At 36.4% G+C, this 20,029-nt stretch overlaps 1 protein-coding gene across 4 annotated transcripts in view; it reads left to right on the top strand.

The window, feature by feature from the left end:
- Positions 1-20,029, top strand: part of RNF13 (ring finger protein 13) — a 168,776-nt gene that overhangs the window by 22,058 nt on the left and 126,689 nt on the right. For all 4 annotated transcript variants that reach the window (XM_008707231.2, XM_008707242.2, XM_008707221.2 and 1 more), the window contains 2 exons: positions 3,112-3,241; positions 8,605-8,685. In XM_008707231.2, coding sequence (XP_008705453.1) covers positions 3,128-3,241; positions 8,605-8,685 — 195 coding nt within the window. In that variant the 5' untranslated portion in view covers positions 3,112-3,127. The remainder of the gene's footprint in view (positions 1-3,111; positions 3,242-8,604; positions 8,686-20,029) is intronic.

The raw sequence follows: 20,029 nt of genomic DNA, 5'->3' as shown, positions 1-20,029 counted from the left end.
ATGTGTTATTTTTAAAAAGGCAATAAAAGCAAAAATAAGTATAACCAAACTAACTGCATATTGTTAAATACACACGTATGCAGTCCCTCTCTCTCAGCCCTCTCCTCCCCCTCATATCCAGAGTAAAAGAAGGAAACAATCTAGTGGTTGTTGTGCCATGAGCATTGGTTTGAAGCCCTTGAGTATCTGTTTAAGCATAGGGTCATTACCTTTTGAACATCAACCTTGGTTATTTTTTTTTTAAGATTTTATTTATTTATTTGACACAGAGAGACAGCCAGCAAGAGAGGGAATACAAGCAGGGGGAGTGGGAGAGGAGGAAGCAGGCCCCCAGCGGAGGAGCCTGATGTGGGGCTCGATCCCAGAACGCCAGGATCACGCCCTGAGCCGAAGGCAGACGCTGTGCCACCCAGGCGCCCCTCAACCTTGGTTATTGATGTTATTGTCCTTTGGCCTTTAGAGTGTGGATTTTGGAAGCTGCCTGGGTTTGAACCCTGGCTGTGCCATTATCCATTGTTTGACCTTGAGTAAGTTACTTACCAATACCTAAGTTCTCCCCATCTATGAAAAGGGAGTTATGAGGTTTAGATGAGTTTAACTTGATAGCATGCTTAGAGAAATGCTTGGCACTTAGTGATGAGTAATAGTTGTTGTGATTATTATACCTTTAGAGTTATTTTTCCTCTAAACTCTTTCTCCTTCTCCTTCCCCTCAAAGTTGGCTGAGAATTCCAGAATTTTACAGAGAAAGTCATAGTTCTTACCCAGATTAAGTTTCTCAAACAGATCAGTAGTCAACATACCGCATATTTATTCTTTCTAACAAGGTTTAGTAGTAACTATACCTTATTTTATAAGGATTTGCATATTTTTTTATGGTATGATTTCTGGCCAGAAATTATCTAGTGTGGTTGTGCTGGGGATTTCTAAGACTACCTGCAGTTTCAGTGATGTACTAGAATGACTTGCAGGACTCAGCATCTTGTTGTACTCATAACTATGATTTATTAGAATGAAAGGATACAAAGCAAAATTAGCAAAGGGAAAAGGCACATAGGATAAAGTCCAGAGAAGACCGGATGTAAGCTTTTAAGAGTCCTCTCTCAATGGAGTCGTACAGTATATGCTTAATTCCTCAGCACTCAGTTATGACAACACATGTGAAATGTCTACCAGGGAAGCTCAGTGCCTGGGGTTTCTATTGGGGACTGTTCTGTAGGCACCATCTGCCTAGCGTGTTCAAAAGTTCAGATTCCCAGAAAGAAAATGTGTTTTCAACATAACCACTTTGCAAGTTCAGACACAATGAGCCATTCTTATCAGGAATGATGGGAACCCTCCTGAAATCTAAGTTCCCAGATGCCTGGGAAGGGCCAGCCTGGCAAGCAGGTGTTTCTAAGGATAGCAGCCTCAGGCCTGCCATGTTAATTCTTTTCTGCACAGAGATATATTATATATTTTACCTAAGAAACTAATATCAACAAATCTATACTTTAAAAAAAAGCTTTATAGACTTAATTCACACACCATAAGATTTACCCATTTAAAGCGAACAGCACAGTGATTTTTAAAAAATTTTATATGTCAGAAAGCAAGCACAAGTAGGGGGAGTGGCAGGCAGAGGGAGAAGTAGGCTCCCTGTTGAGCCGGGAGCCCGACTCGGGGCTTCATCCCAGCACCCTGGGATCATGACCTGAGCCGAAGGCAGATGCTTAACCGACTGAGCCACTGAGGCAATGCCAGCACAGTGATTTTTAATATATTTATAGAGTTGTGCAACCATCGCCACAATCTGAATTTTTATCACTCCCCAAAAAACCCCCATACCCATGGACAGTCATTCCTCATTCCTAGCTGCCTACCACCCCTCTCTTGACTCCTACCTGCAGCCCCCCAGCAACCACTAATCTACTTTCTGTGTCTTTGAAATAGAGCTATATTTGACATGTTTTCAACTTTATTTCTTCTTTGATCTTAATGGCTTTGTAAGAAGATAGTTCAAAAATTATTCAGAGGTATTTCTCTTTCAGTGTGTGTGTGTCAGAGTCACAGTTTGAGTTTGTATGGTAGTCACCAAATACGGAGCCTTATCAACAGTAATCATCATCAAAATTGGTGTTACTTGATTTGGTGGCATTTAATGAAATTATTCATTATAAAGGCCCTTGTCTTTGCAAACTTTGTTCTCATCTTTAAAAAAATGTTATACGGGGGGTGCCTGAGTGGCTTAGTCGTTAAGCGTCTGCCTTCGGCTCAGGGCGTGATCCCGGCGTTCTGGGATCAAGCCCCACATCAGGCTCCTCCGCTGAGAGCCTGCTTCTTCCTCTCCCACTCCGTCTGCCTGTGTTCCCTCTCTCGCTGGCTGTCTCTATCTCTGTCAAATAAATAAATAAAAAATCTTAAAAAAAATAAAATAAAATAAAAAAATGTTATACTAATGGTTGAGGCCTACCAAGAGAATTTTAATACTTATTACTTGGTTATTGTTTGGTCCTTAATGGTATCTTTTTGCTGCAAGATAGATAAGAACTCACGTAGAAAATTGGGTGAGGTTGGAAAAGGTAACTGCGCTATCGTCATTGGGATGTAGAGAGGGAAAAAGGTATATATTGTTAAGAGGGAAAAGGCAAAACATATTACTTTATAATACTTGGCTGTTTTTTATATTCTCTAAAGTGGGTACAATATTCAAGAATAAATAAGTAAATTTACATGAGAAATTATAAGTTATATTCAAAGAAGTACAAAAATTCCTTAAAATTATAAAAATTGTAAAGTGTTTTTAAATCCTTATTTAGATTGAAATCTAGTTCCCTTCATAACCGAGTTAGTAGACAAGATGTACTATACACCGAGAACTGTGGGAGGACATTTGTTTTGTGGTTAAAACACAGAACTTAGTCACCATGAGTTAGGTAGTTGTTGACTAACTTTGGGTGTTTACCTAAATGTCCAAATCTGTGTAAATTTTTATGCTTTTGAAATAGGTTTAATTTTAATGTTAACCCGTGTTTGTAGTTAAGAGATATTTGGGCATCAGGAATTAACATATGAAATGCCTTGTTTTCAGGGACAAAGCATCAGAGCTCACTGTTACTTGCTTGTCTTCCAGGTGATTTTACAGCGAGATGCTGCTCTCCATAGGGATGCTCATGCTGTCGGCTACACAAGTCTATACCATCTTGACTGTCCAGCTCTTTGCATTCTTAAACCTACTACCTGTAGAAGCAGACATTTTAGCAGTAAGTACAGTAAAATTCATTCATGTCTAAAAAGTATCCTTCAGAGAAGAGCTTTTAAAAAGTCCTAAATGATAAGACATTTACCTATGAACATACAGGTGTGTACACATAGTTGTTACTTAAAAACGGAGGACCTTACTCATCTTTTTATTGCTTAATATCTAACGTAAGATTTCACGTACAATAGGTACCTAATAAATGCTGTTGCTCTCGAGAGCATGTGCGTTCTCAGGAGTGCTCATGCGCACACGTATCTACATGCTGTGTATTTGTGTAGAATCTTACTGTTTTTCTTGGTAATTAGCATAGCTCTAATGACTTTGACAATGATATTTTGAAAAATTATATAAAATGCTTATAGAAAACTTCAAGCTCAGATTAACGTTAATGAGAAGGGAAGTGCAACAATCTTGTCTTTGAGAGAAGTTTTTACAGAAGATTGCTCCTCAAAACTTTAGTAGTTCTTTCTAGGTTGTCTTACTGTCCTCTACCCTGGGAGGTGTATATTTTCTGTGAAGCTAGAAAAGGAAGAATTAACTGTGTGTGTATGTATGTACATCAGACTCTAGATACTATGCTAAAGACTTATTATTTTTAATTTCTGCATACAAGTGATTTGCTTAATGACAGTAGGTCATTCTAGATGGAAGGGCCAGAATTGTTGCTGACCAAAGCTTCATGTGATCCTCAGCCATGTTTCTGTATACTGTGGTATTTGGGGAAGTGTCTAGGATCATTGCAGAATTTGGGAGAGCCAGGCTGGTTTCTGTATCCTAACTTTTGAATCGTATCAACTCTAATTCCTATGAAATTTGTCACCCTTTGTTACCCTCTTTAATAGGGAACTGGTTGATTAGATTTTTTCTGGAGTAGTCTGGGTGGAATAAAAGTAGAACCTGTAGGGACTAAGAGTCCATTGACATGAAAATTTTCCTCTAAATTGGTCCCCAAAGTCCTTGGAATATTCTTGGGATGATTTTTGAAATGAAGTAGAGGATTTATGGACTGGTCAGGGAATGAAGTTCTCCGTGTGTCGCTTTTCTCCTTTGCTTTCTTCCATATTCTCCCCTCCCCTTTCTCTGTTGTTTCTTAACATCTGCCACTCCTTGTTTTCCTTCTTTTCTTTTTACCTGAAGTGGATTGTTATTTTATGGTTCAGCTATGTGATGGGTTAAATAAGCCTCGGTGGTCTGCTCTGGGAACTTAACCACCTGGGTGATCCTAATCAAATTACTTAGCCACTCTAAGTACTTCAGTTTCTTTATTTGTAAACTGGTATGTTGTAGTGATAATTAAATAAGATAAACTGCTTAGAACAGTATCTAACACTTAGTAAATGTTTTATCTTTTTTATCTTCATTATAATTATCATTCTTCTCATCCTTCACCCACTACCTCGAGCGGTGTATGAGACTGCCTGAGGTGGTTTTTTTTCTTTTTAATGTAGACACAAAATAAAATATTAGGTATAGGAGTACAATCAGTCTTTGCCAGCAGTGTTCCCTGGGTTTCAAGCAAGTAAATGTGTGGAATAAATATTGATATCATCTAGGGAAGGAACCATTAGCTTGGGAGCTGCTTAAATGGGAATCTTTATGCTGACGCTAAAGGATAGAAGGCTGATGATGCAGAAGTAGCTGGAGGAGAGTAGATTGTGACGGCATGTAACTAGTAAAAAGGGGAACTAAATATCAAGGCAGAGGAACTAGATGTGGTAACACAAGCATTAAAAGGAAGTGAGTCAAGAGCCAGAAAACGTTAGCTCTTCCTTTTAACTAAATAAGAGCATCCTGAAATCTGAGTGTGTAGTATTACAGATTTAAATAAATTGGGCATCAGGTTGGTCCGTTTTGGACTGGTATTAGGATGCTGCTTTTGAAAAGAAAAAATTCAGATGATTTTATTTTTGGCAGTTGAATTCTCCCATTTGTTAATTCCCTGACAACAGTGTTTGTCCAACTCGTTAGATTGCTAAGAGAATATGGAGGTGCTACTATAGCACCTTGCTGACTTGTCAGTAAGCCCCCTAGCTTGTGAGTACCTGGAAGGCAGAACTGTGTCTTACTGCACTTTGTTTCTGGTGCCTAGTGAGAGTTATACAGTAAGAATTCAATAAATGTTTGAACCAATTAACAGCTTTTCCTTGGAGATTTAATTCTTTCGTATTTTTTTTAATAGCATCTATTCCTTGGTACTTTAGATTATTGTTATTTCTGTTAGCAGTTCATCCTCATCATCTCTTATCTCATCATTTCTCTTTTGACCCAAAACAAAGTGAGGAATTACGAATTAGCCTTGAGCTGTTCCATGATCTTACTGGGAGTTAGTATCCATCTTAATGTAGCTTCAGAGTCAAACAACCCAATTTTGGTTTACTCCCAGTCTACCTTTTGATTCTGTTGAAGGGATTTGTCAGAGAGAATCTGTTGCTTGGTAGGTGGTCGTGAGGGTCAGTGGGCAGAGTAGGAGAGAAGCACCCAGTGGTTAGTGGTGTGAATGGATCGGATTATATAGTGTGGTTATTAAGAGCTCCTGCACTGGAGTTAGAATGTGAGTTGAATTTCAGTTCTGCCACTCTTGGACAAATAGCTTAACATCTCTTAAGTTATGAAATGAGACTGTATGGGAGACAGTGTGGGGCAATGAGTTAAGAGCTAGAACTCTGGGACCAGCCTGCTTGGGTGAGAATCCTGGATCCTCCTACTTACTAGAGCAAGTTATTTTCAACATTTTGTGGCCAATCTGTAAAACAAAGGATGATAAAATAGTGGCCAACTTTACAAGGTTTTTGTAAGGATTAAATAAATGTACACCTGTCTGGTGTTTAGCATGATATCATAAGCGCTCAATAATTGTTAGCATTTGTTACTTTCTAAATTAAATTAAACCTTCTGTTGAGGCTGCTGTTGAAGGAGAGACTTGGTTAAGAAAAGACCCTTTCAAAAGAGGTGGATTAAAACTGTTATGTGGCAATCACTAAGGATGGGATTCCAGAGAGGAATAACTTTATTTTCTACTTCAAGAATTTTAACAGTAAGCATTTTTTTAATTTGATGAGCAGCAGTCCACCCTCCAATACTAAAAAGTACTTTTGTGCTAAAGATGTTTCTGTTTGTCTTATTCATGATAGGACTGTTTTCTTTTTCTTCTTCTTCTTTTTAAAAGATTTTATTTATTCATGAGAGACAGAGAGAGAGAGGGAGACAGAGGGAGAGGGAGAAGCAGGGAGCCCAATGTGGGGCTTGATCCCAGGGGCCTGAGATCATGACCTGAGCTAAAGGCAGACACTTAACCGCCTGAGCCACACAGGCACCCCGGAATATTTTTTTCTTTTTAAACAGCGTGAGTGTAAGAGGCATTGTGGGACAATCCATGTTTTGCTCTTAAGGAAAGATGAAGTAATTTCAGAATGGGTCTCACTCAGTAACAAAACTTATTCCAAGTCCCAGTGTTGCAAGTATTGTTGTTCAAGGTAGACATTTTATTTCTGAAATTTTAGCCAAAAAAGTGAAACTCCTCAGTAATAGGAAGTGATTTAAAAAAAAAACAAACTTAGTATAGTTGTAGATTTTCCATTTCCTGATTTTAAAAAGTAGTGCCTGCACACATTTGTGCTTTTTCTTTGGTCTGTGTTGATCTAGATCAATTTCTTTATTTTACAGTAGTGTCTTTGGTCTTGGAGGGATTAAGTGGCTTTCTGAAGTTTAACACTTGACTCAATTAGAGAAAGGTGTTTTAATTAAGAGCTTAAATGATACATTGTGATAGTGGATATAAAAAGCCCTTTGTGACTCTAAAGCACTTTGTAAACCGTAGAGCACTCTGTAGTTTGTTATTGTTACAGTAGGAAATTACCCTGAAGCATTGTTGGCTTCCAAGTAATGTTATCCCAGAGGTAACAGAGTGGTTAGGTTCAGTGACCAAATTCATATGCTCAAATCACACATTTTATTGAATTAATCACAAACATACAATGAGAAGTAATCACAAACATACAATGAGAAGTACCGTTAAAAGATGGGTATGTTAAGATGCTCAGGATAAGATTCAAGTGAAATGCCAGAACCATGCTACCCAAATCCTGTATTGCCCATTGTTATTTGCCCAGTCTTTCTCAATGCTGTACCAACTTTGTCTGGTCACAGTGTGGTTACCAGGACCTGAGTTGAGGGTGAGCAAGGAGGATTGACATGAAAGGTTTTTGGATCTAAAATTTGCTCTATTGAAGAGACTCAAGATAGTTACATCTGAACACAGCTATAACTTGCTGTTAACCTGCAGAGCTCTTTTTCTGCTTGTCTCTGGCATATGACACTTGAATTTACAATGGGTATCCCCAGTGGGCGTTTGATTGGGAGATGACAAAGCTCTCAATCTGGATTTGTGACCTAATCCATGCTTTGTGAATATTTTAAAGTTTGCTTGATCTTTTGTACTATCCTTTGCTATCTATACGTAACACGCTTGCTTCGTTCCATCCATTTTACCTATATTCAAAACAATGTGTTCTGTTTTTCTCTACTTTTGGCCTACTGTTTGCAAAAAGCTATCTTAACTTTAATACATCATGCAAGCTTCGCCTGTGTTTCAGAAGTTACTTGTTTACTATCTTTGCTTAGTTTCATCTATCTTCCTTGTTTCTCTTTTCTGTATAGCAGATTGAACATTCTTAAATAATACAGCAAACTCATTTCACAATTATCATTAGTATTATCTTCTACAATTACAGAGAACCCTTGCTTTGTTTTGCTCTATTTTGTTAGGGAACTGATAAATACTGTAACATAGGAATCTATACCTATAAGGAAGGGGAAAGTTGAGCTTGAATGCCTTCAGTTCTCTAATATCGATGTATATCATTGAGTTTCCTTCTTTCATTGTTCAGCTTTAGATGAAAATGTCCAAATTATATATAAAAGACAATTTCTTAAAAATTATTTGATCTTCTTCTTTGTTTGAGGAAAGGCATCTTTTGCAGCTAGGGCCAGAAATCCTGTGTCTCTCTTCTATTAAATCAGACTCTTGAGAGAAAGTCAATTGGAACTCTTGCTGGAAAATAATCTGTTGAGAAAATTCCTTGCTAGGGAACTGTGGGAAAAAGAAAGCAGTAAGTGGTTTAATGTTATAGAATTGCTAGTGTTTAATAAGTTATATGAAATCAGAATCTAAGCAGTTGTATATGTAGTAAATTGTATATATTCCTTGCTGTTTTAGGGGATGTACATTTACAAAGTTGATTTAATTGTGTGAAGCTGTGATAGTGGATCAGAATTTTGGAAATGACAACTTAAATAATAAACACTTTGTTTTTAATGTTATATGTAAATTGATTGTAACTTAATTGTTTTTAATTTTATATTTAGTATAATTTTGAAAATGCATCTCAGACATTTGATGACCTTCCAGCAAGATTTGGTTATAGACTTCCAGCTGAAGGTTTAAAGGTAAGCAAATAGTAATATGCGGTAAAAGCACAGGTATTTAGTAAGGTCATTTTTATTGCTCTTTATGTAAAGAATGAAAATATTTCTTACTATTATCATAAAATCCACACATACTCATTTGTTAAAAAGTTTTGACTATTCAAAAGGTATAAAGAAGAAAGTGAAAATCACCTATGATTGTATCATTCTGAACTAGCCACTGTTAACATTTTGGTATGTATTTCAGACCTGTTTTCTAAGATATGTGCTGTGTGTGTGGGGGTTTGTGTGTGTGGATGTGTGTGTATGTTTATAGATATATGTGTATGCATTATTTATGTAAGTGTTTACTTATATAATCTATATTTTAACACTAAATAGAGACATGCTACTTGGTTTCTGGGCCTTTTCACTTAATTTTCTATCTAGAACATCATTTCATAGTATTAGAGAAGAATCTGTTTTTATTTGCAGTGGCTGCATGGTTTTGCAATATCATGAAATACTGTGGGTTTTTGAACATTTATTTGTTAAATTTTTCATGTGGATTTTTAGGTTGCCCAGTTTTGCTTTTATAAACAGTGCTACAGTGAAAATCTGCTTTTTTGTGTATTTGTCTATTTATTTGTATAAGATACATTTCCAAATGTAGAATTGCTTTGTATATGGAACACATGTTTTAAAGTTTATTGTATATTCCAGGTTGAAAGTTTGGGATAATTTAGAATCCTACCAATAGTGTGTGAGACTGTCTTTCCCCCCTACACACCCTCTTCAATTCTAGATATTACCAAATTTTAGTTAATTGATTAAAAAAAAACTAATGAGCTTGAACACCTTAAAGTTTTCTGCATGTGTGTATGTTTGAACGTGTACGTGTGAATGCGAGAATGAATTGCCTTTTAATGCTCTTTGCCCGTTTTTATTTTATTTTTTTAAAGCTTTTTTTTTTTTTTTTTGAAGAGAGAGTGTGTGTACACAAGCAGGGGTTGGGGGGTGAAGAGGCAGAGGGAGAGGGAGAAGCAGACTCCTAGCTGAGCAGGATTGGGCTTGGTTCCAGGACACTGGATCATGACCTGAGCTGAATGCTCAGCTTAACTGACTGAGCCACCCAGGGGCCCCTCTCTGCCCATCTTTAAATTAAAATGTCTATTTCCACTGATTCCTAAGAATTCTTTATATACTGGAAATATTAATTTATTATTTGCCATATCATATGTGTTTCAGGTCATTTTTTCTGGTTTGTCCTTCATCTTTTAACTTTGTTTAAGGTTTCAGTAGTTTTGTTTATGTAGTTAAAAATTACTATGCATTCCTTCTACCTCTGGGGTCATGGTTAGAAAGTCCTTCCCCATTACAAGATGAAGTTTTTATGTTATGTAAGTTAGAATACATGAAATTGTGTGTATGTACCACAGAATGTTTTCAGGGTCTTAAAATTTCATAAAACTATTATTATCATTTAGGATGTCAGGCACCTTTGGGAAGAGCATATTAGTTTTTAATTTTTTGAAGATTTTAAATGATTAAAAAAAATTCCCAGCATTGTAGGACTATTTCTCATTGTAAAAATATTTAAACAGAAAAGAAGTATACAGAGGAAAAAGGAAAAGCCTTCCATTACCCCCTCTTTATCTATACATGTCAATTCCACTTCCCTCTTCAGCATTAAATATCAGGGTGTTACGTGATCTTGTAGACCTTCAGATCTTTTTCTGAATATGTTGTGCTTTTTAGTTCATAAATTTATGAACTCAAGAAGTTCATAAGTGATTACCATTTATATATATGAAAGGTTTCTTAATTTTTATAATGGGATCAATTCTAGCTGATTTACCCAGAAAGGGATTCATGAAGGGATACAGATATCTAGAGTATTGAAGTGGGAGAGTAAGATTCTTGTCCCACGGAGTTGAAGAAGGAATCTCACAGACAAAGGTGAGGGAGTAAACAAAGCAACAGAAGTTTATTAAGCAAGGATACAGAAAAAGCTCTCAGGAGTGAGGGTCCTGACAGGGTTTCCACTGGGGGCTTTTAGGGATGGTTTTTTATAGAAAGCTGACCAGGGAACTTAAATTCTTTTAACATCTCTAGTCATATCACCATTGAGCAAGGATTAGTGATAACACCTTAAGTGGCTTTGCTTCCCTTTTAGGGTCGGTCTGGTAATTTTGTTGGTCACAAGTAGCTGTTATAACAAGACCTACCTCTGACACCTAGGACAGGATGATCTGGTTTGTTCCCTTATCTTTGGTTTCCTTTTATCTCCCACATTTTTGAATTTTGTCATCCTGATCCCATGGCCCCCTACCTATCTCTCCCTACGTAGCTCCTCCTGTCCCTTACTCCCTACTATATCCTGGAGAAGCAGTTTCCAAATTGTCAGGAATAAAACTCAGAACCTCCTGGTAGAAATGGTTTGATAAAGGATTGATGCAGCCACTGATCCCCAAAGCATAACACCCTTTTCTCCCATCAGGAGGCCTCTGTGATCTTACCTCAAAACATTCTGCCTCAACTGCCACCCAAGCTAAAGAAATACCCTTCAGCAGATTCTCAAATCTAACACCTTGATTGTTCTGACTGTGGGCCCCATAGTTATTAGCCACATGCTTTAGTGAAATACTAGCTATGATGGAGGCTGGCTAATATAGTTTATAGTTTTTCTTGTTGTTTTTGTTGTTTTAGTCTGCTTTGGAAAGGTGGAATTCCTAGTGTGGGGAACGTGGGTTCAGAAAATTTGGGGCACTATGAATGACGGATACCCACTAGGATGTTACTCTCTAATTTGACTCCCTGTACATCCCCACACTTAGCATTATGTCTTGAGATCTTTCCACAGCTGCACCTATAGATCTAGCATGTTCCTATGAAGCACTGAATGGTATCCTATAACATGAAGGACCATAGTTTATTAGTCATTTCCCACTAACAGATATTTTTGTTTTTTATCCACAATTTCTTTAGGATAGAGGTTTAGAAGTATAGTTGATGAGTCAATGGGTTTATACATCTAAAATTTTCATAGATAGCACTAAATTACCTTTCCAAAAGGCTGTACTGGAAAAATAAAACAAGACAAAACCAGAGAGGGAGACAAACCATAAGAGACTCTTAATCTTAGGAAACAAACTGAGGGTTGCTGGAGGGGATTGGGGTGGAGAGATGGGGTAACTGGAGGATGGACATTAAGGAGGACATGTTGATGTAATAAGCACTGGGTGTTATACAAGGCTTAAAATAATTTTAAAAAACCAAAAGGCTGTACTGATTTATTCCCATTAACAGTGCATGAGAATACCCATTTTTCTATACCCTTTCAACACCAAACCTCACCTATATTCAAAAACCACATCATCAGGAGGATCAAACTTTTCGAAGGTTTCTTATTTATATACTTTGAAGAAGTGACTTGATATGTAGAGGAGATAATTGATGTGGATTTGGGAACATAGGTGAGGTTCGGTAGGATGAGGTCCGGAGAAAGAATTCTTGAAACGTCTTTGGTGCAAAATGGTGGTTTTATTAAAGCACGGAGACAGGACCCATGAGCAGAAAGAGCTGCCCTGCACCGGGGTTGTGAGGGGTGGCTGATTATATACTTGGGAGTTGGGGAAGGTAAGGAAAAGGGAGTCTTAAAGACTATTCATTTGAGAGAGAGAGAGAGTGAGAGAGGCAGAGAGCACAAGCAAGGGGAGAGGAAGAGGGAGAAGCAGACTCCCCACTGAGCTGGGAGCCCAACATGGGACTCCATCCCGGGACCTAGAGATCATGACCTGAGCTGAAGGCAGATGCTAAACTATCTGAGCCACCCAGGTGCCCGGAACACTATATTCTGTCTGCCTCAAGTATCTGTTAATGGGCTGCAGGTTATAAGGACATCTAATTTCATCCACATTTCCTGTAGGTTATTGATAAGAATGTTTTTCTTGTTAAAAAAAAAAATTGTAGGCTGAGGGAGACTTAGGTCCTACAGGACTGTAATCTCTAGTTTAACTATTTGTTTTTCCTTCCCTTAGCTTTAGGGCAACCAGGAGTGGTTGGGGAACGTCGCATTTATCCAGTCAGGGGTGGGGATGGGGATTGTAGGGTGTCAGCTTGTGCTTTGTCTTCAGCTTGCCTTCTGTTCCCTCATCATAATGCTGATTACTAAAAAATTAGAAACCAGATTTATCCCTAAAGCCTAGCATCAGATTGAGTATAGCTATCAACGGCAAATCTTGTTTTTAGCAAAATACCTTTTGGGCTAGATATACCATGATCATTGTGTACAATGTTTTTGTAATCTAGTACCTAGTGTATGTTCTTCGTGTTGATGAGAAGACATAGAGGATGAAGGTCATGGGATGCAGCTTTGTCCTTGACTGTATTATTCTTAATATCTAGAACAAAGGTTCTAGATAATTTGTACCTTTTATGATATGATATGTATCCTTATAAATCATTTCTCCTGATCATTATTCTTAAATTAGCACCCTGTGTTATCACTAATTTTCCACAAACTAGACTTATAATTTAAAAATTTACTAGTAACTTCTTCAGGATTCTTTCAGAAGAAATGATTTTGTTTCATACAAAGGCTTGAGATTAGAAGAGAAAATTTTTTTTCTCTAGTGCAGGAAAATGCAAATTTTGCAAGGAACTATGGTTGTTTGGATGCCTTATTTGTGATGCCACCTTTGCTTACATTGTAGGGAAGATGCTTAATAGCAGCTGCTGTATTTTCCCCTCCCAAAACTCTTGATAATTTTGTGATATGAAGAAGTCTTGGTAAGGCTGAATATACTTAGGCTTCCTTACTCCTAGGAACTGTTAACTGTCATAAAATCACCTTCAATTTGTAGACTAAAACAAAGGTTAGAGTTCCTTTTTTGAAGGATAAAGGAAATGGAACCATTAAAATAAGAAGTAACACCACACCTGTTTATACGTAAAATAGGAATTCTAAAATCAAAAGACATTTTTCAAATACACACAGGTATAAAAAGAATGCATCTTCAGTGAATTTTGAGCTTTTAAAATCTTTTCCTGTTAATTTTAAAGATAATTATTACCCATTCATTTATTAACTTTATCAGGGAATAGAGTGTTTCATTAGATGTGGAAAATAATGAATTATTTTATTATGACAGCTTATTACTTGGAGAAGAAGTGTGGAGGTAGGGAGAAGAGAGTAAGGGGGAGGAGGGCCTGAAGGAAAGCATGGAAAATCTACACATAACCCTCTGCATCTTATGTAGAATTCCCCAAAGCCAACCTTGGCTCATATTCTTCCACAGTTAATCTCATCATTCTTGGACCCATGCACATTGTCCTGTTTAGTTTCCAACCACACTGTAAGTCAAAGAAGGCTAAGATGTCTGATCTCCTAACTCAGCACACTCCCTGCACTTCCTGTTTCATTACTGGGCATCTTTATTGTTTGTTCATTTACTAGTTTTCATTAGATTTTCTTGCTGGCTTTCTCAATTTGATATGGTAAAGGTAGTTTTTAATTTTTCTTCCCATGAAAAAAATACTTTTCTGATTATAAGCAGTATATGCTCACCATAAAAATTAAGGTAAAGGACATGTATAAAGAAGAATATGAAAACCGTACATAATTCTACAAGGGATTATAGTGGTAGACTTGGGTATAATTATGTGAGTTTTTTATAGACCTATTTATGCCTTCATTTTATGTGTTTATGGTATTTTGCAGCTTCTTAAAATTTGGCAAAATCACGGCATATCCAATATCATGGATATCTTTTTGTGTAAATATATATGCATTCATGTCATCATGCAGTTCTTAAAATAATATTTGAATTGCACCATAATGTAACCAATCCTCTTTGTCATTGGTTGTCATTGTGTTTAGGTTGCTTTCACTTATTAAAAATTATGAAGTATTTCACACACAGAGTAAGGAAATAATAGAACATCCTATGTACCTACCACCTGGATGTTCATATTTTGCCATTTTTTTTTAAAGAAGAAGTGTTACCAGTACCTTTGAAACATTTTTTTCTCTTCCAAATTCCATTCCCTTATCTTCCTTCTCATAGATAATCATGATCCTGAAATTTAGATTTTCCTATTTGTTACAAAACATATTTTATCTTCTATATGAATCTATAAACATTGTTGTACCTGCTTTTAAATTTTGTTTGTTCTGGTTTTTAAACTTGCTTTTTTTTTCACCCAACACTATATTTGAATTTTATCTGCGTTGTTATATTGTCTGCATTCATTCTGACTGTTGCATAATACTTCATTTTATGAATATATCACAATTTATTTTTTCATTATTTATAAATATGTAAGTTGTCAGTTTTTTGCTATTATATCTTAAAAATCTCTCCTTATGTATATGACAATAGGATATCATTTCACACTCATTAGTGAAAATAGAGTCTAACAAATGTCAATGGCCAGCAAGGATATGAAAAACAGGTAGTCTTATATACTGCTGGTATATGAGTGTCCGACCGCTCTGGAGATTTGGTAATAATACCTTTCCTTTCTGAGTGATAATTTGAGCCATAATGAAATAATTCATTTTTTCCACATTCCTGTATTTCTCATTTAATAAATGAATCTTTGATCGTTGTCTTTGAAGTTAACAGGAAAAACTAATTACCAGTTTTAACACCTTATTACTTTGTACTGTTTTATTTTTATCTGTTTACCTGCGCTATCTGATCCCTTTTTGCCAGTCGCTATTCTCTTTGAATACTCAATACTGAAATAATTTCTTTAGCTAGGATATGACCATTTTCATTAGTAATTTTAAGTTCTGGCCCCCTTAATCAGATTGATAGCCAGTTTGTATTCAACTTTAGTTAACCAGATTATGTTCAACAGTGACTGAGTTATCATAACAAACTGCAAATGGCAAATAATGTAATGAATGATTGAAGGTCTGTTTCTTTAAAACAACAACAACAACAACAGTATGCTTTTGGCTTCATTACCAAAGAATTTCTTTTAGTCAGGATTCACTTTTGTTTACGAAACTGAAGAATTTCTCTACTGCCTCTTAAGTTTTCATGGATTTACTTTCTGTATTTGTTTCTATGCTCTTTTGCTATCAAAGATTTTGTTAGGAGTTTTGTAACTGATGAACATGTTTAAAGCTCTTATGTTCTTAGAGGATCTGTCAAGTACTACAGAATATAAAATATGAATAAATATTCCTTACAGACTTGTGTTGATGATTTGTCAATTTAGAAGGTGATCTTAGAGGATATGTATTTCCAGTGTAAGCTCAATCTACTTAGTTTCTCTAAAAACAAAAGGAATTCTATCTTGTTGGATGTAGCGGATCCTACAAGTGTACTATAGTCTTTTGAGCTTTTGATTTTTTTACTTGTTGGTTCAGTGTTTAGATTGGAGTGACGGTGTTTGACTGGATTTTTTTCTTAAGACAATGATATGGTGGTTATGATGGTGGTATGGTGTGTAACATTTACCAAAAGGCATTGGCCACCAGGGGGCACAGTCATTTTGTTTTTTAAAATGTCGAGTTATGGTCTGTGCAGTGAAGCATTATCTGTGTGTGCTGAATGGGAAACACATAACAGATGTCCTTTCTTCATAGAGCACGAATATCAAAAAGTCAAAATCCTGATAACTACTTTTGTGTTAAAACTCAAGGCAATAATCTTTAAGTTTTTATCAATTATGTTGTTTTTAGGAATTAGATTTGATAATAGAAAAACCAAAGGATTGTCAATTAGATCTGTTAAAATATCTCTTTATTTAACTCTCTCAACATCAATTTGAGTGAAAAGGGAATTATTGATCTAATTTCCTAGCTTTTTTCTGGACACCAGGATTTATTGCCCTCCCCGTGCCCCCCCACCGCCCCTAATGGTAAGATCATTAGTAAGCTATTATGTCTGCAGATTAGTTTGAAGTAGTAAACTTAGGTAGAAGATATTTGTTAATTTACATATGGTTGTGAAATTCTATTTGCAATCAAGTTAATCTTATTTTTGATCATAGAAATAAAGGTATAGTAGATATTTAACAAGTTAAATTACATTTAGATGGGACAGCCAGTATTCTAAAACCAAGAGGCGATCGGATAGGCATTTGGAATATATTTCCACTTACCCAATGTGATCTAGGAAATAAAAGAGAAAAAGAAAAGCAAAACCTCCATAAGATAAAACAAAACAAAACCAAAAACAAAAACAAACCTCCATAAGATAAAAACATGTTTTCTTGTTGTCTGCAAAAATACGAGTTACAATGGACTGGAACCTGTGCAAAGAAGCTATCCCCTTCAAGGGCATTCATGAAACATGTGTTTCTAGATGACCTTGTATTAGGTAATACATATATATTCAACAGATAATACTTTTTTGGGTAAGAACTTAACCAACAACATTAATAGTAAAAACAGGAATATTTAAGAGACAATCTGAAGTTATACTAAAAACCATCTAGTTCATTGACCAGCCTCATGTCCTCATTTTTTTTTTAAGTTTACTCTATTTTTAAGTAATCTCTATACAACTGTGGGGCTCAAACTCATGACCCTGAGATCAAAGGTCGCATGCTTTTCTGACTGAGCCAGCCAAGCACTCCATGTTTTTTTTAATAGCAACTTTATTGAGATGTAATTCACATACCATGCAGTTCACCCATTTAAAGTGTATGTTTCAGTGGCTTTGGTATATTCAGAGTTATGTAGTTATCATCACAATCAATTTTAGAAAATTCTCCTCAACCCCAAAAGAAACCCCACATCCATTAGTAGTCATTCTCCATTTCTCCCCAACCCCTCCATTTCCAACGCTAGGCCATTATTTATTTTTTGTCTCTATAGAGTTGCCTATTCTAGACATTTCATTCATAAATGGGATCATATAATATATAGCCTTTTGTTTCTGCCTTCTTTCACTCAGCACTTTTTCAAGGTTCATCTGTTCTGTAGCATATATCAGTACTTTTTTCCTTTTTATGGCAGCTAATCTGTTGTGTGGGTATACGAGATTTTGTTTATCTCTGTATCAGTTGATGGACATTTGGGCATTTTTACTTTTTGGTTATTGTGGATAATTCTGCTATGAACATCAGTGTACATACGTTTTCATTTCTCTCTCTTTTAATAATTCACCCATTTATTTTTAGAGAGCAAGCACGAGTGGGGGGAGTGGCAGAGACAGAGGGAGAGAAGCAGACACCCTGTTGAGTGTGGAGCCCGTTGTGGGGCTTGATTTCATGACTCTGAGCCAAAATCAAGAGTTGAACGCTCAATGAGCTGAGCTGCCCAGGTGCCTCTTTTTTGTCTTGAGTATATACTTAAGGATAGAATTGTTGGGTCATATGGTAACTCTGTAACCTCGTAAGGTACAGCCAGATTGCTCCAAAGTGGGTGCGCCATTTTCAACTCCCACCAGCAGTGTGTGGAGTTTCCAAGTTCTCCATTTCTTTGTCAAGATTTGTTCTTAATCTTTTTTTTTTAATAGACATTCTAGTGGGTGTGAAGTGCTATCTCATTATGGCTGTGATTTGGATTTCTCTTATCATTAGTGACATTGAGCATCTTTTCATGTGTTTATTGGCCAGTCCTATATCATCTTTGAAGAAATGTTAATTCAAATCTGTTGCCCATTTTATTTATTATTTATTTATGATTTTAGGGGGTTAACATATGGTGCATATTGGTTTCTGCAGTAGAATTCAGTGATTCATCACATACAGCACCCAGTGTTCATCATAACAAGTGCCCTCCTTAATACCCATCACCCATCTAGCCCATTTCCCACCCACCTCTTTCCATCAGCCCTGTTTATTCTCTGTTGGTGAGAGTCTCTTATGGCTTGTTTCCCTCTCTCCTTTTCTTCTTTCCCCCATTCCCATATGTTCATCTGTTTTCTTTCTTAACTTCTATGTATGAGAGAGATGTTACAGTATTTGTCTTTCTCTGATTGACTTATTTCACTTATCATAATACCCTCTAGCTCCGTCCAGTCATTGCAGATGGCCAGCTCTCATTCTTTTTGATGGCTGAGTAATACTCCATTGTATACATATAACACATCTTCTTTATCCATTCATCAGTTGATGGACATTTGGGTTCTCTCCATAGTTTGGCTGTTGTTGATAATGCTGCTGTATAGATTGGATTGCATGTATCCCTTCGAATCTATTTTTGTATCCTTTGGATAAATACCTAGTAGTGTAATTGCTGGATCATAGAGTAGTTCTAAATTAACATATTGAGGAACCTCCACTATTCTCCAGAGTGGCTGCACCAGTTTGCATTCCTACCAGCAGTGTAAGAGGCTTCTCCTTTCTCCGCATCCTCACCAACATCTCTTGTTTCCTGACTTGTTAATTTTAGCCATCCTGACAGGTGTGAGGTGGGTCTCTTATTATGGTTTTGATTTGTATTTCCCTGATGATGAATGATGTTGAGCATCTTTTCATGTGTCTGTCAGCCATCTGGATGTCTTTTTTGGAAGTGTCTAATCATGTTTGCTGCCCATTTCTTAATTTGTTTTTGGGTTTTGAGTTTTACAAGTTCTCTGTAGACTTTGGATACTAACCCTTTATCAGATATGTCATTTACAAATATCTTCTCCCATTCCATAGGCTCTCTTTTAGTTTTGTTGATTGTCTTCTTTGTTGTGAAGAAGCTTTTTATCTTGATGAAATCCCAGTAGTTCATTTTTGCCTTTATTTCCCTTGCTTCAAGAGATGTATCTTGTAAGAAGTTGCTATGGTCAATGTCAAAGAGATTACTGCCTGTGTATTCCTCTAGGAATTTGATGGTTTTTTGTCTCACATTAAGGTCTTTCATCCATTTTGAATTTATTTTTGTGTATGGTGTAAGAAAGTGGTCCAGTTTCATTCTTTTGCATGTTGCTGTCCAGTTTTTCCAACACCATTTGTTGAAGAGACCGTCTTTTTTCCATTGGATAATCTTCCCTGCTTTGTCAAAGATTAGTTGACCATATAGTTGTGGGTCCATTTCTGGATTCTCTATTCTGTTCCATTGATCTATGTGTCTGTTTTTATGTCAGTACCATACTGTCTTTATCTCTACAGCTTTGGGTAGACCCTATTCAGGGTCTTTTGTGGTTCTGTACAAATTTTAGGAGTATTTGTTCCAGGTCTGTGAAACATGCTAATGGTATTTTGATGGGGATTGCATAAAATGTGTGGATTTCTTTAGGTAGTATAGACATTTTAACAATATTTGTTCTTCCAGTCCATGAGCATAGAATGCTTTTCCATTTCTTCGCATCCTCTTCAATTTCTTTCACAAGCATTCTGTAGTTTTCAGAGTATAGGTCTTTTACTTCTTTCATTAGATTTAGTCCTAGGCAGCATATAGATGGACTTTGTTTTGTTTTGTTTTTTATCC

Source organism: Ursus maritimus, unplaced genomic scaffold (genome assembly GCF_017311325.1).
Source record: "Ursus maritimus isolate PB19 unplaced genomic scaffold, ASM1731132v1 scaffold_20, whole genome shotgun sequence".
Lineage (NCBI taxonomy): Eukaryota > Metazoa > Chordata > Mammalia > Carnivora > Ursidae > Ursus > Ursus maritimus.
Note: the sequence above shows the minus strand (reverse complement) of the source record. Positions and strands in the feature narration are given on the sequence as shown.